Source organism: Giraffa tippelskirchi, chromosome 1 (assembly GCF_054371585.1).
Source record: "Giraffa tippelskirchi isolate mGirTip1 chromosome 1, T2T-mGirTip1v1.2.pri, whole genome shotgun sequence".
Classification (NCBI taxonomy): domain Eukaryota; kingdom Metazoa; phylum Chordata; class Mammalia; order Artiodactyla; family Giraffidae; genus Giraffa; species Giraffa tippelskirchi.
In genome coordinates this window covers 98,698,078-98,723,757 of record NC_137275.1, presented here as the reverse complement: position 1 = coordinate 98,723,757, position 25,680 = coordinate 98,698,078, and the positions used below count along the sequence as shown (strand labels likewise).

At 37.0% G+C, this 25,680-nt stretch overlaps 1 protein-coding gene across 1 annotated transcript in view; it reads left to right on the top strand.

Moving 5' to 3' along the window:
- The window catches only part of NDST4 (N-deacetylase and N-sulfotransferase 4), a 311,607-nt gene extending 287,359 nt beyond the window's left edge, over positions 1-24,248 (top strand). Inside the window, exons 8-14 of the mRNA XM_081562786.1 lie at positions 2,997-3,093; positions 7,337-7,460; positions 9,587-9,761; positions 15,546-15,716; positions 16,604-16,713; positions 20,421-20,523; positions 23,981-24,248. Coding sequence (XP_081418912.1) covers positions 2,997-3,093; positions 7,337-7,460; positions 9,587-9,761; positions 15,546-15,716; positions 16,604-16,713; positions 20,421-20,523; positions 23,981-24,100 — 900 coding nt within the window. The 3' untranslated portion in view covers positions 24,101-24,248. The remainder of the gene's footprint in view (positions 1-2,996; positions 3,094-7,336; positions 7,461-9,586; positions 9,762-15,545; positions 15,717-16,603; positions 16,714-20,420; positions 20,524-23,980) is intronic.
- The last annotated feature ends 1,432 nt before the right edge of the window (positions 24,249-25,680 follow it).

The window sequence follows — 25,680 nt, the reverse complement described above, 5'->3', positions numbered from 1 at the left end:
GACTTGGGGAAAGGAAGCCCAGGAATGGTTTCCAACTTGCTTTCACAGATTCTCCATTCATATACCCATTGTTTCAGAGCAGGATTGGCCGAGGACAGAGGTTAGTGACATATGGGAATGCTGGGAACTGGCTGAATCATCTGACTGCTGGGTTGTGCAGCACTTCTACATTGGATACTCTCTGGTGTACATTCATGGGCAATACAAAGATCATCACATTTTTGGGTCATTTTGTGAGTCCATCCAAAAAGTGGAAGAAAAGCTATTATAAGCCTAGACAGCATATTAAAAAGCAAATACATCATTTTACCGATGAAAGTCCATCTAGTCAAACCTATGATTTTTCCTGTAGTCATGTATGGATGCGAGAGTTGGACCATAAAGAAGGCTGAGTGCTGAAGAATTGATGCTTTTGAACTGTGGTGTTGGAGAAGACTCTTGAGAGTCCCTTGGATAGCAAGGAGATCAAACCAGTCAATCCTAAAGGAAATCATTCCTGAACATTCATTGGAAGGACTGATGCTGAAGCTGAAGCTCCATTACTTTGGCCACCTGATGCAAAGAACCGACTCATTGGAAAAGATCCTGATGCTGGAAAAGACTGAAGGCAGGAGAAGAAAGGGGCAACAGAGGATGAGATGGTTGGATGGCGTAACTGAATCAATGGACATGATGTAGAGGCATCAGTGAGACCATGATAGGTAACATGGGGTCTTGTAAAGTTGTAAGGTTTACTTGTAGCCTTTGTATCTTCTTGAAATCAATTCCAGCTCTATCACTCCATCTTATAATGAATAGTTACTGGGTATACTTGAACTTATGACTTGGTTGGTCTGTCAATATTAAACTTGATAGTGAATTGTGACCACCTGATTACTTTGAAAATCCATGACAAACATAATCTTTTCCAGGGCCCAGTAGCATACCAGGAGCTACTGTTTGTATGATGTGCTGCAGAACCTTAAGTGTAAACACTGATTCTCCTCTGGGACTTGACCAAAGCTCTGTTTGGTGTTTTTTTGTACCATAGAGGCCATGGTACTGTGGGTCTGCCACAATGCTCGGCCCAAGTGGGAGGACTGCTTAGATGTCAGACTTACCTCTTGCAGGGCTCTTTCTTGTTCTGGGTTCCACTCAAAACCAGAAGGTTTCTGCATCATTCAGTCTGTGACTCAGATAAGTGTTTCCTAGATCAAAAAAAAAAAAAAAAAAAAAAATGTGTCCAAAACCCAAAGAAGCCTATCAAGCTTTGTACTTCTATCTTATTGAAATTGAAAGTGTTAGTCACTCAGTCATGTCCAACTCTTTGCAACCCCATGGACTGTAGCCCTCCAGGTTTCTCTGTCCATGGAATTCTGCAGGCAAGAATACTGGAGTGGGTTGCCATTCTCTCCATCAGGGGATCTTCCCAACCCAGGGGTCAAACCCAGGTCTCCTGCACGGCAGGCAGATTCTTTATTGTCTGAGCCACCAGGGAAGGCCCTCTATCTTAGTAGTAGGGATTGCAAAGTACAACACTCACCTTTTACTTTGGAAAGCATGTCACCACATGCTCCAGGCCACTGGGCCTCTAAAAGCCAACCAAGGTGCTAGGCTCCTGAAACTTGGCTGGTTTAGTGAAAACATTCTTCAGAGGAACTTGGGTGACATAATACTAGAGCAGATATGGATTTAAAAAAAAAAACTGATATAACTACATAATTATGAACCATAAATGATTAATTATCTATGCCATCTTTAAATTTGAATAATAAATGTAAAATTATAATTGTTTTAATGGTTAACATATGTTTTTTAGAAAGAATTTTGTGAAAATAATGTTTGAATATATTTATTAATTAGATTACCAATATAATAAAACCATTTTGTCAGTCAATAGATATTTTAAAAATGGTATCACTATCATTTACCCTTTTTTTTAAAGATTATTTATTTATTTATGGCTGTCCTGAGTCTTTGTTGCTTTGCATGGGCTTTTTCTAGTTGTGGCCAGTGGGGGCTATTCTTCGTGCAGTGCACAGGCTTTTCATTGCAGTGACATCTCTTGTTGTGGAGCACAGGCTTTAGGGCACACAGGCTTCAGTAGTTGTGGCACACAGGTTCAGTAGTTGCAGCTCATGGGCTGTAGAGTACAGACTTGGTGGCTGTGGTGCACGGGCCACGTGCTCTGCAGCATGTGGAATCTTCCCAGACTAGGGATTGACCCAGTGTCCCTTGCATTGGCAGGTGGATTCTAATCCACTGAACCACTAGGGAAATCCTGAGGACTCTTAATTCACAAGTGCCCTGAATTGGATGATAAATTTGGACCTCTCGACTTGAGCAGTATGGAGGCTGTTATACGAGAAAGTTGAGATGGGGATAAAATTGGATGTATGGCTATGTTGGCTCATTTCCTCACCACGTCTGTGCAACAATGACACATACACAATTTAAATTATTGTTCAGGAGGAAAGTAGGGTCTGGAAATAATGATCTGCATGGTATCTGCTTGTGGGCTATGGCCAAACTATGAGATTATCTGGATCAGCAGAGAATAGCATATAGTGTAAAAAAGGAAGAAAAAGTTGGCCAAGTCCAGAGTTCAAGGATGACTTTAGAGAAAAGGATGACTCTAGAGAAAAACAAGTAGGAATAATTAGGGCAGAGCACAGATATATGAAAAACTGAGTTCAAACCAGGTAGAGACAAGTTAAAGATCAGGTATACAGATGTAAAACATGAATTCAGAGGTAGGGTGGAATCTCAGAAGTTAGAACACCAAGCCAAGCCTGAGAAGGGTGACGGCAGGAGAGACTTGATGCAGAGTTCTAGTCTTGAAAGAATGGAAGGTGCCATTTTAGAAAGAAAAAATTTGAAAATCAGAACCAGAACAAGGTCTAACTCCTAGCTTAAGGGTATCAGGCAAGAATTTGATCCTATATTTTGAACAATCTTTATGGAACAGAGCCTGGTATTGATTACACGATAAGATTCATTATTCTTCCTTCTTGCAGAATCCATGTGATGATAAAAGACACAAAGACATATGGTCCAGAGAGAAAACATGTGACCACTTACCAAAATTCCTTGTAATCGGGCCACAAAAAACAGGTAAGACTAACCAGCTGTGCAGTTTGTGGGGTTTTTTGCGTTTGTTTTGTCATGAAACACAGTGTCATATAGTATTTGATTAAGTTTGCCTTGGTGAAATATTTAGACAGTCATTCAAGTTCTTTATTGAATTTCTCTTCATCCCTATGGATTATCTTTATGCCATGAACCTCAAAGCGACCCTAAAGTTGCTCATTTAACTAATTAAGACCTATGGACTAAATTGTTAAGTGTGAATTTTAAAGCTGTTCAATAGACAACACATTTTGACAATTTTGAGCTTATATGTCACAGATGTGGTATCTGATTTTTCTACCCTTTTTGTGGCTTTGCACAAGTAACTGCCTAATTAAGTTATAAAAGAGAACTTTGGCTTGATTCAAACTATTTTATACTGCATATCAACATTGAATTGATTTTTTTTCAGAACCACTGTCATTATCACCTTCAAAGTTTCTGCCTGTGTGGTTTATTTGTTTTCAAATAATCTTTATGTATACATATGGTTTGGATTTATTTTCTGATGCACCTAAGGCTTATTAGGCAGCTTTTCCCCATGATATTTTCTCATGTGCTGAAGGACATGTGTATAACAATGTAGTAAAAGAGAGAGAAAGTATTTCGCCAATGAGATGACACTTTCAATTAGACTATTTTATACTTTCTTCAGCATGTGACAGGTTTATATGCTTTGCTCATGTCCTGATTAATTAAACTTTTTATTGACTTGCTGTATTTTTAATTCACAACTCTGACTAGAAGCATTTTCATCAGTGAGTGCACAAACCATAACACAAAACAAACAGTCACGATAAATAAGCCTGGCCCAGATGAAGATATTTGTAATACAAGCAAGTAGATCATTTTAAAGGTTGTGGGCAAAATTTCCAGACTATTAGATATTGGTTGTTGAAATCTTTTCTTCCTCTAGTAATATAAATTGTGTTGCAACAATAAGTTACACATGTGCAGGGAGAGAAAAAATGCAGCATGTATTTTCATATGTATCATTTTTGTTATTGTTCTTGTTATTTAAAATGTTCGTTAATTTTCCACCAAATCCCTCACAGCTGTTCTAACACTGGAATGATGACTAAAGAAAGAAAGCATTTCTATGTTGTAAAATTATGTTGAAATTTTAATTTAAAATCATATCTTCTATCATTTGTCATTGAATATGACTTCTTCTTAGTTTTACTAGAACACTACATGTTAGTAAGTATAAATCTAGTTTTCCTCTTTGCTGGTTGTATTTATAAAGACAATAACTTATACTTTTCAGTTTAGTTGCTCAGTCGTGTCCGACTGTTTGCGACCCCATGAATTGCAGCACGCCAGGCCTCTCTGTCCATCACCGACTCCCAGAGTCTACCCAAACCCATGTTCATCGAGTCAGTGATGCCATCCAACCATCTCATGCTCTGTTGTCCCCTTCTCCTCCTGCCCCCAATCCTACCCAGAATTAGGGTCTTTTCTAATGAGTCAACTCTTCGCATGAGGTGGCCAAAGTATTGGAGTTTCAGCTTCAATATCAGTCCTTCCAATGAACACCCAGGATTGATCTCCTTTAGGATGGATTGATTGGATCTCCTTGCAGTCCAAGGGACTCTCAAGAGTCTTCTCCAACACCACAGTTCAAAAGCATCAATTCTGTGGCGCTCAGCTTTCTTCACTGTCCAACTCTCACATCCATACATGACCACTGGAAAAACCATAGCCTTGACTAGACAGACTTTTGTTGGCAAAGTAATGTCTCTGCTTTTAAATATGCTATCTAGGTTGGCCATAACCTTCCTTCCAAGGAGTAAGCGTCTTTTAATTTCATGGCTGCAATCACCATCAGCAGTGATTTTGGAGCCCAAAAAAATAAAGTCTGACACTGTTTCCACTGTTTCCACTCTTTCCCCATCTATTTCCCATGAAGTGAAGGGACCAGATTCTATGATCGTAGTTTTCTGAACGTTGAGCTTTAAGCCAACTTTTTCACTCTCCTCCTTCACCTTCATCAAGAGGCTCTTTAGTTCTTCTTCACTTTCTTCCATAAGGGTGGTGTCATCTGCATATCTGAGGTTATTTGGAATGTGAAGTCAAGTGGGCCTTAGAAAGCATCACTATGAACAAAGCTAGTTGAGGTGATGCAATTCCACTTGAGCTACTTCAAATCTTGAAAGATGATGCTGTGAAAGTGCTGCACTCAATATGCCAGCAAATTTGGAAAACTCAGCAGTGGCCACAGGACTGGAAAAGGTCAGTTTTCGTTCCAATCCCAAAGAAAGGCAATGCCAAAGAATGCTCAAACTACCGCACAATTGCACTCATCTCACATGCTAGTAAAGTAATGCTCAAAATTCTCCAAGCCAGGCTTCAGCAATACGTGAACCGTGAACTTCCAGATGTTCAAGCTGGTTTTAGAAAAGGCAGAGGAACCAGAGATCAAATTGCCAACATCCGATGGATCATCGAAAAAGCAAGAGAGTTCCAGAAAAACATCTATTTCTGCTTTATTGACTATGCCAAAGCCTTTGACTGTGTGGATCACAATAAACTGTGGACAATTCTGAAAGAGATGGGAATACCAGACCATTTGACCTTGCTCTTGAGAAACCTGTATGCAGGTCAGGAAGCAACAGTTAGAACTGGACATGGAACAACAGACTGGTTCCAAATAGGAAAAGGAGTACGTCAAGGCTGTATATTGTCACTCTGCTTATTTAACTTATATACAGGGTACATCATGGGAAATGCTGGGCTGGAAGAAACACAAGCTGGAATCAAGATTGCTGGGAGAAATATCAATAACCTCAGAACTTATACCTTTAGATTTTCATATTTGACCTATCAGTGTGGAAATGATAAAGCTTTTAGCTGGTTTGAGCTTTCCCAAGACAAAGAAACAACTCAAAGAAATTGGATGATGATATTTTATATGCTATAAAAATGAAATCTCCTTAAGGGCATTTATTGAACTTTGCCCTCCCATTTCACTAGGAGCCACCATTCTGGATTTCTTAGGTACCCTGAGACCTACTGTTACTGTCTTTATCCAGACAATTCTCTGTGATCTCTTCTTCCAGATCCCCAGCTGCTATCATTATTGTGCTGCCAGTCCACCTGTGCAGTTCATTCTACGCTCTCCTAGGGTTGGGAAATCCAACAAAGTCTCCTGAGTGCACCATGTTACAAAAGAAATAACCTTTCCCATAAGGGAAGTTTTGATTTATGAGACCAGTCATTTCATGGTCCTTCCTGCTACGGCCCTCAATTTCTGCCTTAACCTAGGTTTAGATGTGACATTTGTGCCTTCTGTGATGTCATCCACTCAGTGGTTGATGTTAGCCAGTCTGTTCAGCCTAGTGCCTCCTTGTCAGGCTTGTCAGGGTAGGACAGTCAACTGGCTAGCTTCCACAATCTTGCATTCCTCTTTCAGCCTTACTGGAAATACTTTCATTTTTAAGGTACAATCTTAGAAAATGCTTCCTCTGGGAAGTCTTCCCTGACTGCCCAAGTCTAAATTACCCACTTTCTCATATTTTGGAAAAGCATTCTACTCCTCTCATCACGGGACCTCCCTCACCTGTTTACTTGACTCAAATCCACAAATAGATTCAAAGTCTACTGAGGCCAGCAAATATGTTTTTCTTATCAAGAGTTATCACCAATCATTACTATAGTGACTTGTTCAGAGTTGCACTGGTCGACATCTGTTGAATAGTTTGATTAACTTTAACTGATTTGAACATAGTATCAGTTGAGGTTCAGGTATTGGGCTGGATGTCTTTGATACTTTAGCCACTCATCTGACTTCAGGAGGGAAATCTAATCACCCAGTTTCTGAATTTCTCCCCTAACTGTATCAACCTGCTTAACTTTGATTATGTACTTAGATTAAATGAAATGTTTAGATCAGTAGAAACTTGAAGACTAATATAAGAACACAAATCACTGCCACATGAAATGCACTTAACTGATTTTTAGGAAATCATTTTGACACTGGAATGATTTGGTCTTACATATTACTTTTTGAGCAAAAATTTTGCTAAATATTTGTCTTAGGACTTCCCTGGTGGTCCAGTGGTTACCATTCTGCACTTACAGTACAGGGGGCCTGGATTCAACCCCTTGTTGAGGAAACTAAAATCCCACATGCTACTCCGCGTGCCTCCACCCATAATAATAATAAAGTATTTGTCTTGTCTTTTATTGCTATGTAACCTTTTGTCTCCTTTTTTTTTTTTTGTAATAGGAACAACCGCACTTTATTTATTTCTTCTTATGCACCCTTCCATCATCAGCAATCTCCCCAGTCCCAAAACATTTGAAGAAGTCCAATTCTTTAATGGAAACAACTACCACAAGGGAATTGACTGGTAAGAAAAATAACAAAAAACAAAGTCCATTATTAGCACATGCTCATTCACAGATGAGCAATTATAGGTGTATGCAAGGCATCTACATAATTATAGAATAAATTTGTTATGTTCAATTCTACCACAGTGAATTAGAAATTAATTTATAATGATGATATGTTTAATCAGTGTTGCCTGTAATTTGATTTGGACCATGCAATAATGATAATATTTTTCTGGTAAATTAATATGATTGAATAAAGAGGATTATGGAATATTTTCATCAGAATTATTCATAAGGATATTTAAAATTCTCCGGAAGCATATTATTATTTCACTGAGTCTAGAATTTTTTTTACTAAATACATAATTTGCCTTCACAATGACGCCTGAAAAAACAGATAAATCAATAGGTTGTTTTATTTTATATTCTGTGACTTGTATCTTCATTAAACACTTAGATGGTAAATGTTGTATTGTAATCTAAGCTGATATTTGTCATGCAAATACCAGAGCGTTTCTAAAACCATATTAATGCTAGTCACACAAGTGCATAAGAGGAAAATTACTTTGTATTTAATAAGTTATGAAAATTTTAAAATCACAATATTATCCCTAAACTAAAACAGAATAAACCTGATACTGTAACTGATGTTCACTCTGGTTTTTTTTTTCTAGCCATGTCCCAATTTTCTAAGGAAAATATGGCCCTGATTTCCAAATCCCAAGTATATAAGGCAAATTCCCCCTGAGGTAAACACCCCTCACTGCATACCTGGGTAGCATGTACTGATGGCTCAGTGGGTAAAGAATCCGCCTGCAATGCAGAGACCAAGGAGATGTGGGTTGGATCCCTGGGTCAAGACAATCCCCTGGAGGAGGGCACAGCAACCCACTCCAGTATTCTTGCCTGAAAAATTCCATGGACAGGGGAGCCTGGTGGGCTACAGTCCAAAGTGTTGCAAAGAGTTGGGCACGACTAAACAACTTAGCACACACGCACATAGCATGCAATGTTATGTCAACATCACATGTGAATCTGTCCTCATGAAAAGCTCATTCTTTTAAGATGCAACTAGAATGAGAGTGGGGCCAAGGCGATGGCAGTGAGCAGATTTGAGTTCCCGTTATGAGTATCGACGTGTCCACTGTGCACCTAGGATAGCACTATTCTGTCTCATTTAAAAAGACTAAATGAATTTGGAAATTGCACGCAAGTTACTGAAAGCAGAGCAGCAATTTTCTCTTATCTGTGAGCTTAAGTGGAATGCAAATTGTTAAGCAGGAATATAGATGAGACTTTTCACCACTTCACATTTGGGAAACATAATAACAAATGCCAAAGAGGAAAATAAGTATCTTATATGAATTCTTAATTGCTCTCATTATTTATTTCTAGAACATTTGAGGGTTAGAGAAGTGGTGAGCTGTAAGGAGGGTTACACACGTAATTAATGCCTTGCACTGAATTAACCTCTGAACATATTGATTCTATAATCTACACACAGAGGAATGTTCCGACAGCATATGGAGGGGTGAACCTGCCGAGGCTCCACAGGATCAACTGGCAGGAAATATCTCCTTAATTACTCTAGATAGACTATAATGTGTTCACATTGCTATACACACTACAAATTATGCAGAAGTTAAAAAGGAGGAAAGCAACTATGCCCTAATCTGTTTAGTATTTTATAGCTATTCTGACTTACACATTTTCCTCTTTTGTGCACTTTAATCTCAATTTAAGAATTTAGCTTTCAAGTGTGCAAACATGAATTTACTATTTTAAAATATTTACTAGGCAATATGGTGCAATTTGCTGTTTGCCAAGGGTAAACTTAATTTTTTTCAGATTTGGCTTTCAATAGCACAGAACATCAACCCAAATCTAAAGAATTTTCGCTCCGTTCCTTAGCAACCTACCCATTTCACTCTTTCGCCTGCCCTAAATAGCCCGTTAGAACAGTAATACCTGGGATTGTTTTCACTTTCAGAGTGTACAGAATAGTCTCTATTTTAACTATTATAACATCAGTAATTAAACATTTATATAAATGAATGTAAAAATGTTTAAATAACTTCCTATCCATAGTATGGTAGGAAACAATTAGACCTCAAATTAATTAATTGTCTTTCTCTGCCTTCAGGTATATGGACTTTTTTCCTACTCCATCCAACATTACAAGTGACTTTCTATTTGAAAAGAGTGCTAATTACTTCCATTCAGAAGAGGCTCCCAAACGAGCTGCATCTCTGGTCCCCAAAGCCAAGATCATCACCATCCTCATTGACCCTTCGGATAGGGCATACTCTTGGTACCAGGTACGAAGCAGTAAAAAATATAGTTAAAAGCATTTGGTCATAACTTGAATGTAAGCAATGGTGAATTACTAAAGTCCAGATGTATTCAACAGTCAAATGTTAAAAGAGCTATACAAACAAGCAAAAACTATGAGAAATAAGAACTAATATCTAATTCATATCAATTTGGGCAAGGAATTTCAAGCATAACATAATAGAAAAAAATCAAAACCTTAAGAGATTGAACCACATAAACATGTAAAATGTTTGTCTGTCATAATTAACAAACTTAAGTATCTAAGTAGACCATCTTTAGCAATACATGGTAAAGGGCTTAGTTCCCTTAATTTGTAAAAAAAAAAAAGTTCCTGCAAATTGTTAAAAATAAATAAATAGTAGAAAAAAATGAGCAAATGAACAAAAGACATAGATATATAATTTACATACACACACACACAAATTCAACTGCACAACAATTTCTGTGTAAAAATGGTCAACCCAATTATTGATCAACAAAATATAAAATCAAAATGGTACTCATAAATATCATCCTAGCATCCTGTCACCCTTATTCTCTCTGCTGACAAGGGTGTCATAATAAAGGTGCTCAACCATTCCAATAAAAGGATGTATATGGAGATATTTTCTGAAAACTGATGACAGTTATCAAACAGGTTGTAAAGATACTTTTGTGGTATGATTTCTCTTCTGGGAGCAGCCATAAGAAAACCACAAAAGGATTAAAAATATGTATTCTCTTTTATTCATCAAGGTACTAATCATAATAATAATAACAAAAGGAAAAGTAAATATCCAATAATATAGAATTGTGTCACACCAAAATAGAGTCTTCTTCAACATTTAATGCTGGTTTTAATCCATAGAATGATAATCAAAACATTGTGTTCATTCTAATACGTGAATAGTAGTTTTAGTCAATCAGTCGTGTCTGACTCTTTGTGACCCCATAGATTGTAGCCTGCCAGGGTCCTCTGTCCATGGGATTCTCCAGGAAGAATAGTGAGGTGGGTTGCCATTCCCTTCTCCAGAGGATCTTCTCAACCCAGAGATCGAACCCGGGTCTCCTTCATTGCAGGCAGATTCTTAATCGTATGAGTTACAGGGAAGTCTTAATATGTAAATAGATATTAATCCAATAAGTATATATATATATATATATATATATATATATAAAATTAGAAATTTTGAAAGCACTGTGAGGAAGCATGGAAGGTGCTATAAGAGCACTCTCTGGAGAAATAAACTTTAGACTTAAAACTGAAGGACAAGTAGGTATTAACTGAGTGAGGCAGAGGGAGACTGGATGAGAGAGAAACTATGTGTATTCCACTGGGTACAAAGAACCACAGCATGGCTAAAAAACTAAAAAAAACATCCATGTGATTAGAGAGCAAAGCCAAGGAGGAGATCTGCAGGAGATGAGCCTGAGAGGCACATGGGAGCTGGAAGCCAAGTGGGAGAACAAGTGGCCACCATTCCTTGAGCAATCAAAGTGAAGTGAAAGTGAAAGTCCCTCAGCCATGTCCAACTCTTTCCGACCCCATGGACTATGTAAGTCCATGGAATTCTCCAGGCCAGAATACTGGAGTGGGTAGCCTTTTGCATCTCGAGGGGATCTTCCCAACCCAGGGATTGAACCCAGGTCTTTCGCATTGCAGGTGGATTCTTTACCAACTGTGGCAAGAGGGAAGCCCAAGAATGCTGGAGTGGGTAGCCTATACCTTCTCCAGCAGATGTTCCCAACCCAGGAATCAACCGGGGTCTCCTGCATTGCCGTTGGATTCTTTACCAGCTGAGCTATCAGAGAAGCCCTGAGTGATCAAAAGCCTTTTAAAAGTGTTAAGCCAGTGTGTAACTACCAGAATTTCTATTAGAAAACATGATACTATCTGATCTTTGAAGAATGGATTGCAGTGGAAGAAATGACCACTGCAAGAGAAATAAATTAGAGGCTGTATCCTTAGTCATGCTGCGAAATGGTGGTAACAAGGACAAAAATAGGAAGTAGAAGCTAGGTGAGGCATAAAGTATAAAGAAATCTTTAGAACCTGGTTGTAAAACGGTGTCAAGAATAACTCGAATTTCCAGTCTGGGCAACTAGATGATAACCATATATTCCCGTGAAAAAGTACTGAAAAAGGATACAGGCATTGTGTGGCCCCATGGACTATACAGTCCATGGAATTCTCTAGGCCAGATTACTGGAGTGGGTAGTCTTTCCCTTCTCCAGGGGATCTTTCCAACCCAGGGATCAGAACCAGGTCTTCCGCACTGAAAGCAGGTTCTTTACCAACTGAGCCACAGGGCAGGAAACAGCTTAGATGGGAGGCAGCAGTCCATTTACAGAGTCTCACTTTTCTTGTGCTGCGTCCATTCTGGCTGTCGGATGGGTCTATGTGCCCCATTTCAGAAATGTATTGTCAAAGCATTAAATTATATAATATTACAAAGGAAACAACTATATAGAAGTATAATTATCAAATCAGTATATACCTATATATCAGAAGTATAATTATCAAATTTGCTTGCTACTTTTAAAAGTAACAGATCATTAAATGGCAAGATCTAATGTTGGGGATAATACTACTGTTTGAAGCAGTGATGAACATAAACAACTTTTGATAGAACTGAAAGACCTATAATGTGATATAAAAGAATTGATTCTTATTGGTGATAAAATCACAGGTACAATAACTACTAAATTTTATTTAAAAGTTACTAAAAATAAAGAGGCATCTTCTTCTTTTTTTTTTTTACAGATCCAAGTTCTTAGGTCCTCTGAATTCTATCAGTGGGTATCTATTAAGAACCCTTGCACTGAAACTTAAGGGAGGAAAAGTGTGTAAATGTACATGCTGGTAAATGTAGAGGTCTGGGATTGAGAAATTAAAGTGACTATGATTGTCTCTTTTATTTTAGAAAGCTGAGAATGAATTAATCTAGGAAAAAGAGAGGGATAATTTGGAAGGCAGTAGTTCAAGGAGCAAAAACAGAGGGTGTGAAATCTTGGTACAGGGGTGAGATAAACTTGACCAGAGAAATGTAAAATTGCTTACTGCAGTGAACACCTAATTAAAGTTGATGCTCTTGAGTGTATGGTGATAACAATCTATATGTACTAAAAACCAATGAATATGAATGTATACACAAATTAATGCCAAAATAAAGAAGATTAAAAGAAAACATTTAATAACATTTTTAAATAACATGTAATTTTTCTTTTTCCTTTTTTTTTCTTGGCTTTTCAAAATTTCTTCAATAAACATATGTTGCTGAGCACGAATAACAATGGACAAAAATATGGTTCTGCAAACTGACATTGCAAGAGGTTGGGGACTGAAGTGGAACACTTGTCTTGGGAGGAAAATCCAGAAATTATTAATAGAATCCATGAGTCAGTGATTCCCTCAAGATACAAAAATGTGTCTTTCTCACTTGATCAAAATTCATGTTGCAAAGCAAGATAATTTTTTTAATTGTGCCAAAAATACTGAGATGTTAAGCCTTAATGAAACATTTTGAATGTGAATACACGGGGCAAAGTATTGCACATTTTCCTGGCAGAAAGCACGATCACTACTCAGAGCAGATTTATATGAATCTTTTATTTTTTTCCACATGGATTCAACCATTTTTAAAAAAGAGAGAATCTATGCCTCCTTTTTCAAGTAAATTCTTTGAACATACACATTTGAAAGGAATAATTTTTTTCTGATAATATTTTTTACTGCTATATTGCTAAGAGTAGGGTCCCCAGACCACTGTACATTTCAAAATAATGCAACCTATTACTTAGCCAGTCCCCTCTCTTCAGTAAGTACCATAAATCTGAAGCTCGACAGGTATAATTCAGAAACTCCTACAAATGTCACCTGCCACTATAATTTCTACCGCACATTTTTATAATGGGTCTCACAGAGGACCTGCAGTGCTATTTTTTCCACTTCTTTTGTGACTTCTGGTCATATTTTTGTGCTAATATTTTTTGTTGCATGAATATAAAAAAAGTTGATGCTAGACTGGTGTAAGTCAATATAAAGCAGAATAAGTATAATTCCATATTATCACAGTGTGAAGTAAAAATGCTAGCATTACTATATTGCACAGAGTATGTTTATATTTATTCAAGTTATGTTGTTTCTACATCTTATATTAAGTAAATATATTATGTAGTCTCTATGTATGTAGCATTTACAGAGAAGGTCAATAAATATACAATTATGAGAGAGGTTCAAAAGTTTTATTTCTACCGATCTACCATTCACTGCTGCTGCTGCTGCTAAATTGCTTCATTCATGTCCAACTCTGTGTGACGCCATGGACGGCAGCCCACCAGGCTCCGCTGTCCCTGGGATTCTCCAGGCAAGAATACTGGAGTGGGTTGCCATTTCCTTCTCCAATGCATGCGTGCATGCTAAGTCGCTTCAGTCGTGTCCGACCCTGTGCAACTCTATGGACAGCAGCCCACCAGGCTCCTCTGTCCACGGGATTCTCTAGGCAAGAATACTGGAGTGGGTTGCCATTTCCTTCTCCACTACCACTCACTAGTTACTTTAAGCACCCACCAGTTAATCATCTTTACTTTCTTAGTAGTTTTTATTTCTAACATATATAGGGCCTGCTATTACATAATTCTATCAGGCTGCAATGTACTTCCAAACTTATCCTGTAGTAAATTTTCTTTAAGTTCACTTTGAGATATCTTGCAAAAGCAATTCATCCATTCCCACACACCACATTCATCTTCATTCATATTTACTTTAAAGTTCTCCTATTTCCACATTTATTTTTTTCTGCTTATCAAAATCTTTCTCACTATATTTTAGCTCAAAAGCTTCAATCATTAGAAAAATACCTTCATATTTCATTCAGAACTGATCACTTATTGGTCTGGCTATCACAGCAAATAACTTATACCTCTATCATACATATGACTTTATCACAATCTGTTAATTTGTTGCTTTCCATATAAGGTTTTTATTTCTTTGAAGATAGCGTTTTGTCTTACCTATATCTTTCTATCTCTATAATCTATTGCAGTTCTTTGTTCTGGCAAAGATCTCGCTAAATGCTTATGAAATTATATTGACTTGTGTTGGGTTTTTGAACTTGACCAATGATGGTTGGATGTGAAGGACTCAGAGGATTTGGTACTAAAAAGCAGCATAGTGAATTCATATTTAGGAATTAGCAGAGTTAGGTGGAAGCCCTTGGGAGGGAAAAAGCAAAGTGCCTTGGGCAACATAAACATGAATGTGGTATCTAAACAAGTATTATAGGCACCTGCCTTCTCTGTACACATGGAGCCTGCCACACAGGGATATTGGGGAATTGTCAGAACTTGCCAGAGCGGCTGTAATGAAACAAGAGCACATTAATGTGGCACCCAACCCCCGCCAGTTGAAATCTCTTTTCATCAGGCTTGATTCATCTGGTCCCTGACATCTTTTCACTTCGAATCAGATCCATGGAGAAAATCCTTGTACTCTGTCTCTTGTCTTGCACCTAAATATTTTATATGTGAAGACAGCCACAGGATTATGTGAATGCTACTTGATATGTATAGAAGGCTTATACTGTATAGAAGCCATATGCCAATGTCTAGGTTTCAATATAGCATGTACTTTTCACCTTGTTTCTCATTCTAAAATCAAGTAATCATTTTTCATTACTTTTTTTGAAATAAAAGACACACACACTCATCCACACATCAAACACATACAGGCACATATACATTTGCAGGCATAAGGAAGATTGATTTTACAATTGACTTTCTTGTTAAAGCACCAAAGATCACATGAAGATCCAGCTGCCCTGAGGTTTAATTTCTATGAAGTTATCACAACAGGACATTGGGCCCCATCTGACCTGAAAACTTTGCAGAGGAGATGTCTAATACCTGGATGGTATGCAGTCCACATAGAAAGATGGCTCACTTACTTTGCTACTTCTCAGGTAATGTCCTGAAATGAATTTCTTCTGTTTATTGTATCATGATAGTGTTGTACTGACAAACAGAAAATATAAATTAACATTACCACAGATAGCAATTTTTATCAGAGATGATCATACCTAAGGAAGAAATGTGGATTTTTACATTTCTAATGGCAGCGGTAGTATTACAATGTTAAATGACTATGAAATGCGTTCTTGGGATCTTGTCCTCACACAGGAGGCTTCACGTGCTTTATAGACAGTAACCAATAGCAGAACCACCAGTTAAATGGAACATTTATTGAACACCATGTGCAAATACCCGTGCATCACCTATCCTGTGGAACTCTTATGAGAAAAGAAGGTCATGGATTAGACTGTCAAAACGGGAAGTACTGTAAAAGCTCTAAGATCCTGGGATAGAACAGGAAATAAGGATTTGAGGAAAGTGTCCACATCCTTTATCTTCTTCATTGCAGTTCAGCTCACAACCAAAACCTGAGTTTTCTGTCATGGTTTGTAAGGAGAATAGATGGGTAATTTTCATCTGTATGCCCATTATTTCTAAGCCCTTCACTCTAAGGTTAACTCCTGGGATTTCATAGGTTGGATAATTACCCGATTAGAGAACAGATGGAAAATCGTGTTTCTACTGAATCAAGAAAATATCAATGTCTATTTCTGATTTACAATCACGTTAGTTAAGGGTTATGAATAATGCCTTTGGCAAATTTTGTTGTTTGGAACTACAGAAGAATAGTAAATATGCATATGTATGCTAAATAGTGCATATTTTCTTTCTATTCACACTGATCTAATTGATTAACATCCTACCAGGTCAAGGGAGGTAGCTCAGTCTACCTCATATAGTTTTGTTCTTCATAGAGTGACTATTTTTGACTCTACAGTTGCTAATTATTGATGGACAGCAGCTGAGATCTGACCCAGCTACTGTGATGGATGAAGTCCAGAAGTTTCTGGGAGTTACACCTCATTATAATTACTCTGAAGCACTAACGTGAGTCTATTCTCATGCTTGATTTCATTTCCATTATTTGCCATCATAAATTATCACTGGTAGGTGTGTATATAGCATCATTAATACTAGCTATGAATTTATACATCATTACGCTTCTCAAAAGCAGTCAAAGGAATGTCCTCATTATTCATGTAGTACATCCCTTTCAAATATCAGGATATTTTATTGGAATAAGAATATGCCTATTGAACACCTTATAGCCATTTTATATATCACAAATTTCCCTTTTTGTGAGCTCTTTCCCAACACAAGTTTATGTAAACGTTTTACATGCCTACTCTGTGCAGAAAGTGTCCTAGGAATGGAGGTTACAGAGGTGAAAAAGATGATCTTTATCCCCAAGTAATTTGCACGCTAGAAATAAAATGTTGATGGCCACAGTTAGCCCTGTGAAAATGAGTAGTATTTCAGGCAGAATTGGGAAAGGGATACATTCATGTTTTACTCTGTATTTATTACATTGTGTATAACCAAATATAATTATGTATAACATTGCAATGGTCTGTTACTGTACAGCAAACCTCCCAAAACCTACCAGCATGTAAACGTAGACATTTTGTTATGTTCATGGATCCTGTGGGCTGGGAATTTAGACAGGTCATAGCCAAGACAACTTGTCTCTGCTCAAGATACCTGGGACCATATCTGGGAAGACATGAATATCTAGGTATGACTTGAATGGCTGGGGACTGCAGTTTTCTGGAGGCTTCTTCACTCACATCTTTGGCTCTTAGACTGGATGGCTCAACGCTGAGCTCAATGGGAGGAGATCTCTCTGGGTGGCTTTCTTGCAGTGAGCATCCTAAGTCACTTCAGCCATGTCCAACTCTTTGGAACCCCATGGACTGTAGCCCACCAGGCTCCTCTGTCCGTGGGATTCTCCAGGCAACAATACTGGAGTGGGTTGCCATGCCTCCTCCAGGGGATCTTAGGTCCCCTGGGATCGAATCTGAGTCTCTTAGGTCCCCTGCATTGGCAGGCAGGTTCTTTACCACTCGCACCACCTGCTATTGACTGTGTGTTCTGAGAGGGAATGAGATGTGGAGGGAACACGGTTCAAGGCCTTCTCTGACCTAGCCTTGCAAGTCATGCAACATCACTTACACCATATTCTATTGATTGCAAGCATGTCACTAGAGCCAGCCCAAACCCACAGGGAGGGAAAGGAGCCTTCTCCTCTTGCTGGGGAGGTGCAAGGGCATCCTGCAGAAGAGAATGGAGGTAGGGAGGGGGTTAAGGTTGCAGTCAGCTTGGGAAATAAAATCATATACTTTGGGTAATTTAAAATGGAAAAGCAAAGGAAAGAGGCAAAATAACAAATAAAAACAAAAGCTCCAAGCTGTCAAAATACACGTTTAAAAGGTCATGTACTTGACTGCTTCACGAGGCCTGATATAAAGCCTATTAAGTTTTAGACAAAATTTTAACAAGCCTGATTATATAATTTCCCAGTTCACAGCAGATTAGAATCAGCAATTAGACAATTAGAGAGGGTAATGGAGGGGCAGGAAAAGCAGTAATAAGATTGGGTTTTTCCTTATCCACTAAAACACGTCTAATGAAGTTTTTACCTACACATGGAAATAACAACACACGGCGTGGCCCCTGTTGATTAAGTAGACAGAGCGTCCTCTAATACATTTACATGAAGAGTCATTGATGCCAGCATGGCCTCCCCTTACTCCCTGCAGTAGTTCAGGGAATGGCTTTAGCCTGTTTACTACAAATATTTCCTTATAGTTCAATAAACCTGTAAAATCATACTTTTAAAGAAGAGATTACAAACAAGTACAGAATATATGGTTTTTAATATGTCTCACACATCACAAAAATTAATAACTACAGTGATGTTCAGTGTAATAAAAGAACTCTTGTGGCAACCAATTCATGTCCTCAAAGTTATCTAACAGTTATTTGAGAAAGCCTTTGCATCTTAATTTCATAACTTCATGCCTACTAAAACCAAACCATAAAACAAGGAATTGATATAACTTAGCAAGAATAAATGCCCTTTGTTAGACTTCGTGTTTATAACATTGTCAATGCAATAAATGATACCAGGACAGCAAAATAATGTGGATTCAAGGTTTTAACAACCCTATCTAAAAGAATGACTTTCAATAGTCTGAATGGCTCTCCTTCCTCAGATCATATTAAGCTCTACCTCATAACAGCTGTTTAGAGAGTGAGAGAGACAGGAGCCTGTCCTGAGACCTCTGCACATCCGACAACAGAGGAGATGCTCTCAGTGGGTGTAAATATCTTGGCTTGGTTGTCAAAGCTGTATTTTACCTTAATGCAGTTAAACATTCTCATCCTGAGGCAGAAGATGCTGTTTAGGGGCACCGTTATGCCACCTCCCCCATCTCATTTTGCACAGCATGCCAAATTGTTTTTCCTCTTGGGAAATTAATGAAAACCAAAGAAAGGCCTATGATAGGCAAGATGCAGCTTGGAAATGTCCAGGATGGAAATGACTCTGTCTCCCTTTTATCCATTTAACCAGTGATGTATTTAATTTTAATTGATAACATGTACTAGGACAACCTGGACTGTGAGGATCAGGTCTCTAATAATAGATAGGGCAGGGAACTGTGAAGAAAATTTCCCTCTCCCCCTAAATGAGTTCACATATGTGCAGAAGCAAATTGCAGGTGCATCGGTATTATAGGAATGGGCCCAGGGCAACAAAATATTCTGCAACTAATTAACTTTACATCCTAGTCAATTATGCTTCATCCTTCTAAAACATCTGCTGAGCAACAAAAATGCAAACCTTTTCGATGTTTTATGCATGCAGCAATTCCCACAGCAGTAAATTTAAAATTTTCCTTCCTATTTGGTTTATTCTTTCCTTTTTCCTATCTTGTTAGTCCTAAACAAAAATTCTTACATATCTGAGTTTAAACAAAAATTAGGTTACACATTCTTTCTTTTGTAGCTTTGTGCGGCCAAGGGCGCAAAACAATGTTAGAATTTTTTTTATGAGTATCGAGATCTGAATGATCCAATAGAATCATTCACCTTCAACAAAAGAAATTAAGAGTTGTTTAATGTTCCAGTCACCATTTGTATAACCCGTGTCTTATTTTCTCTGGAAAAATATAGTGAATTATATCTTTAGCCTTTTAATTTCATCCTTGAAAAGTATAAATGTTTTGAACTGTTAAAAAAATTAGTATTTGTCTTAGAAGCTTTAAAATTCATGTTTGTATTCAAAGAAATATATTTACATTATATTATCACCTTAATATATACTACTGAATGATTTCAAAGAAATTTGCTAATATATTTTGACAGGGAAATCATATAAATAAGAAAATAAATATTGTAAAGTCTTGTATATATTATTGTAGTTTTGTTGATTCATCCTTGATCTTTTATGGATGAATATGTAAAATATAAAAACCTAATAATTTCATCATAAGAAAAGACTAAATATCCATATGTCCTTTTTCATTACATTAGAAGTATTCAAAAATATATAACATATAGTTTATTTAATTTCAATTAAATTCTCTCAAATTGATTCAATGAATATTTATAGGATTGAATTAAATTAAATCAAAGCAATGAGTATACGAAAGTGCATTTCTATTGTACAATTGGTGAGGTTCTCTTAAATTCTGTATATAATTTATAATCATTATATCTTTATTTGCATTTATATCTTTGATCTTTTGTAGTTTTGATCCCCAAAAGGGCTTTTGGTGTCAACTACTGGAAGGAGGAAAGACCAAATGCCTTGGAAAAAGCAAAGGTCGAAAGTATCCACCTATGGATCCAGAGGTAATATTTTCCTTATCTTTGAAATTCTTTGGTAATGTTGAGTCCAAGCATGCTCTGCTTGCAGCACAATAGGCCAATGAATCTGAGCGAGGAGGTGTTGGGATGAGAAACATGACTTTATTCCGAAAGCTGGCTGACAGAGAAGATGGCAGACTAACATCTCAAAATAGTCATCTTATCTGGGCCAGGTTCTTTTATGGATCAGAGATGAGAGAAGGTGGGGAAACAAAGTAAAAAGGCCATTAATCTTGCAAACATTTCCTAGAATGGCAAGGTTCAGGCAGAGGGATGTGTTAATTTCTTCCTGCCATCTATAGGTGGACAGAGTTCTGAACAAAGGCACTTTAGTTTAACAGTCATGCAGAGGCGCAGGATTCTCTGAGGCAGGCCATTTAATGTATGATTATAATGACAAAAGCAATGGAAAACAAGTCAAAGAAACAGTTCCAACACAGAGTCAGAATTAATCCTTTCCTGTTTACAGTAGAACCCTGTATATACAACTGTTTCAAAATTAGTAGACAATAAATTTGATTCCTTTTTCTTGTCTTTCTTTGCTATCACTAGTTTTATATATTTAGCAGAGAGATAGACCAACAGATAGAGATGATTAGTAGATATTTGTGGAAATTGTATGCTGTTGGGATGCAATTCAAATATAAATACTGAACAGTAACTTCTTTCCAAATGTGTAAAGGGCTCAAACAAATAATCTAGTAAACAAGGATTTTGTATAAAATAAATAAGTATTATTGTTACATATTAAATATGTATATTCAGTGCCTATACCATGCATGGTACTGAGTTGAGCCATGGAGAGTAAACTGTTCTGATCAACAATTACAACATGTGGTGGAGAGGTTTTTCCATATCACCAAGCAAGACTCAGACACCAGCTGGGTCTCCACAACCCAACACAATACTGACACTGTCTACAAAGAGAGAGATAGTGTCAGGTCCCACAGGGAAAACAGCAACCACCTCAGATATCCAGACGATACCACTCTAATGGCAGAAAATGAAGACTAAAGAGCCTCTTGAGGGTGAAGGAGGAAAGCTAAAGAGCTGATTTAAAACTAAATATTAAAAAAAAAAAAAACTATATCATTGAGTTCAGCACCTTTACTTTATGGCAAATAGAGGGAGAAATGGTGGAAGCAGTGACAGATTTCCTGTTCTTGGGCTCTAAAATTGCCACGGATGGTGACTGCAGCCATGAAATCAGAAGACATTTGCTTCTTGGCAGGAAAGCTATAACAAACCTAGACAGTGTGTTGAACAGCAGAGACATTACTCTGCTGACAAATGTCCATATAGTCAAGGCTATGGTCTTCCCAGTGGTGAGGTACGGTTGTGAAAGCTGGAGGCATAAAGAAGGCGTAGTGCCAAAGAACTGTGATGCTGGAGAAGACTCCTGAGAGTCCCTTGGACAGCAAGATCAAACCAATCTTAAGGGAAATCAGCTCTGAATACTCCTTGGAAGGACTGATGCTGAAGCAGAAACTCCAGTATTTTCTCATCTGTTGCAAACAGCCGACTGATTGGAAAAGTCCCTGATGCTGGGGAAAGATTGAGGACAGAAGGAGAAGAGGGTGTCACAGGATGAGATGGCTTGATGACATCACCGATGCAATAGACATGAACTTGGACAAACTTCAGGAGATGGTGAGGGACATGGAAGCCTGGCATGCTGCAGTCCACGTGGGTGCAAAAAGTTGGACATGACTGGGCCACTTAACAACAAAAGCAAAAAGCCACCTCATTAACATAACAAAGTATACCTTTATCACTATCTCACTTAGGAAATTCCAAGTGAGCCTTGTGCCAGAAATGGAGTCAATGACCAATTATATATTTATTATAATTCAAAATGTCACAAATAGCATACAGGATGAAACAGTTATGAGCTTAGATTTATTATAGGAGAATAAATTAGTTATGGTCACTTGTTTATAACAAAATATGTAAAACAATATCAAACTACAAAAAGGCAGGGGAGAAAAATCTATCAGTAAAAGTTATGGTATGAGGAGACAGAAGGATTGGAAAACTAGTTAGCAATCAACTGAGTAGATATAATGAGTTATCTCTCCTAAGACAGTGTGGGCATAAGGAGGATGGAAGTGATTAGGTGTTACTATGGCAATAGAAGAACCAGAAGGTCCTCAAACTATACCTTTGAACCAAATAATTTCAAAAAGACTTGAAAAATCACGTTGATCCACCAAGAAATCAATGTAACGACTCCACTATTTCTATAAACATCTTATCCACAATTTGAAGTGTTCACAATCCACTTGAAGGGAAGAAATGTAGTGAGAAATGTAGTGAAAAATCTAGTGAATGGTACAAGAAAAAAAGTAGTTCTCTTGAATCCATTTCCACAGTATACAAAAGTTGCTAAGGGAATTTTAGGAAGAAAGAAATTAATTTGTGCTAAAATATTGGGAAGGGTTTAAGAGAGATGGTGTAAGTTTGACCAAATGGAAACTGCTGCCTATATTTCACAGGAAAAACATTCACCTCTATTATTTTATCAAAAAGACCCAGAACTATATTCAATGAGTTCTAATATGAAATAAGTGACATCCAGAGGAAAAAACCCATTTACAAGTTTTTTGTCTTCTTGGAATAAAATAAACTAAAACCACAGATATATTTTATGATCCTTTTTCCAGCCATTATCTAAAAATTGCCCATCACTCCAGCTTGGTTAGGAACATAAGAATCCCAGGAAAGATCACTATAATGACCTTTATAATAAGACCTTACATTATTTGTGAAGTAGAAAAGCTTAATGGTTTTTCAAAAAAATCTGATTTGGTCCTAAATAAATATAGAAAGCATTTTATAACATGGCAAGTTATTTCTTTAATCATGAAATTCAGCTTTTATGATTATGTTGACTCATTATGTTAATGCTGTGACCCAATTTTACAGAAAATGACCAATTTCATAAACATAGGTGTTTCTTTTCTGTAGATTTTATGCCACGTCTGGTCCCTACTTACCTCGTTCTTCTTTAGTATGACATGCCTCTCATCAACCTCTTCATCAGTACCTCAATAAATAAGTGTGCTTTATATTGAGTGGGACGCCATGCCCTCCTCACTGACAGACGGTATTTAATGTATCAAAATATTTACTCAATGTTGTATACCCAAAACTGATAAAATATTGTAAGTCAAGTTATACTTCAGTTTAAAAAATTCAAAAAAGCTAATTCTCCAAATGCTCTAGGAAAAACAAGATATATAAGTTATCCCTGGACCCATTTTTATTTTGCAACTATACTTCTATAAAATCTTTCCTAAAGGTAAAAATAAATGGCATCCATGGGAAAATAGAAAGAAATGTCTGTTTTATATGCAGTCCCACTGCCGTAGAATTTCTTAATAAATTTGCACAATCTCATTTAATGAACTGATAACTCCCTTTGTCTTCTTTTTGCTTTCAGTCTAGAACCTTCCTCTCTAATTACTACCGAGATCATAACGTGGAATTGTCCAAATTGTTACACAGACTGGGGCAGCCTCTACCATCATGGCTGAGACAGGAGCTTCAAAAAGTGAGATAGCACCGGAGAGGCGAACGAAGACTCACAAGATACTGACTTTTACTATGAAACAGAAAAGCAAACTCCCCATCTTTTATCCCTTGAATGCACTTGTGATTGTCAATAGAGGACTGTCTTAATAAATCTCCTTCTATCTTTTTCATAAAAATGAAAACTATTATATGTGCACGCATTGGCGATTACTATGTGAGCTTTTGGGAAATAATGTGGGGTTTTATGGCACTACCCAGCTTCCAGTGTGGGGATCATGACACAATCCAGTTCCTCTGTTAACCATAACATTTTGGAAACTATGTTTTACTGAGAACCTTGATTATATACAAGTGACAAGTTGAAATCCTAAGAAAGACTGCGATATCTGTAAATGAGGCTGGTAGTAACCCAATATCAGAATTAAGGGTGTACATTTTCCCTTGCTAATTTGAAAACAATTTTGCATTTGTTGTGAAATTATCAGTGTAATCTTATATTCTTATTTTGAGCAGTTATTATGTATTCTATTTAGTCCACACTTTTTCCTCTGTTAATCCTCTTTAGGAATGTCCTTGACTTGCCCAAGTTGTAACCTCCCACGTGCTTGATCTGTTTTGATCTTGTAGGAGGATACCATCTGCAATTAGCTCATAATAGTATTTTATCTGGCCAACACGCCATTCTCGGTGAATTTTGCCTTCTGGTTCCAACACCATCTATCAGAGATTTGAGGGATAAATGAATGTGAAAGTGCATACTTTACATAATATTAACTACTATATGTAAGGCCATCTTTCCATGGGTAAAAATCTTACCATACTATTAATCTAGGTATTTCCACTTTGATAATGATGTAGTATTTATATATATTTTTCACTATCCCTAGAAGAAGAAAAAAAACTTTATTGATAAGACTGGAATGAAAATACTAATATGTGTTTACAGGTAGAGTGAGGCACTTGTGCCTTTTATGTAGTATATGTCAATCATTTAAAGCATGGACTTTTATATATGCCAGTGCACATACTAATGCAGAAGATTATGTTTTTAATGCCTATTTAACAGAAGAAATGTAATCTAAAATTTACCTCTTTAAACACCACGAATTCTCTAAATTAAACCCTTTTTCTCAACCATGACATCCAAAAATTAATTTCTGGAGAAGAAATGATACTCTTCCTGTCTTAAAGTTGTAGGTTACTCTCCCATTTGGAAATTGTTGTCATGCTAGTTGAATTTTTGTCTCATTTGTCAATGAAGATATGTTAAAGCTTTGTTAATCTTTTCAGTGATACATGAGGCTAAAATTTGAGCAGGACAGAAAATCAACATTACTATGTTGATTAAATATACTATGAATTCATCCTTCCTCCAGAGTAATTTTTCTACAGGCTGTAAATAACATTACTTTCTCCTATAATTTTTGAGAAATTATGCTTGACATAATTCAACGTCTTCAAAGGAAATGGAAGATCTTTGTTTTTGTTTATTTGTTGTTTGTGGTTTTAAGCAAACAATTCAAGTATAATCTAAAAGAGAAGCAATAATTTTTACATAGTTTATTTCAGGATTCATACTTTATTAAGAATTTTGTTTGCTTTTCTTTT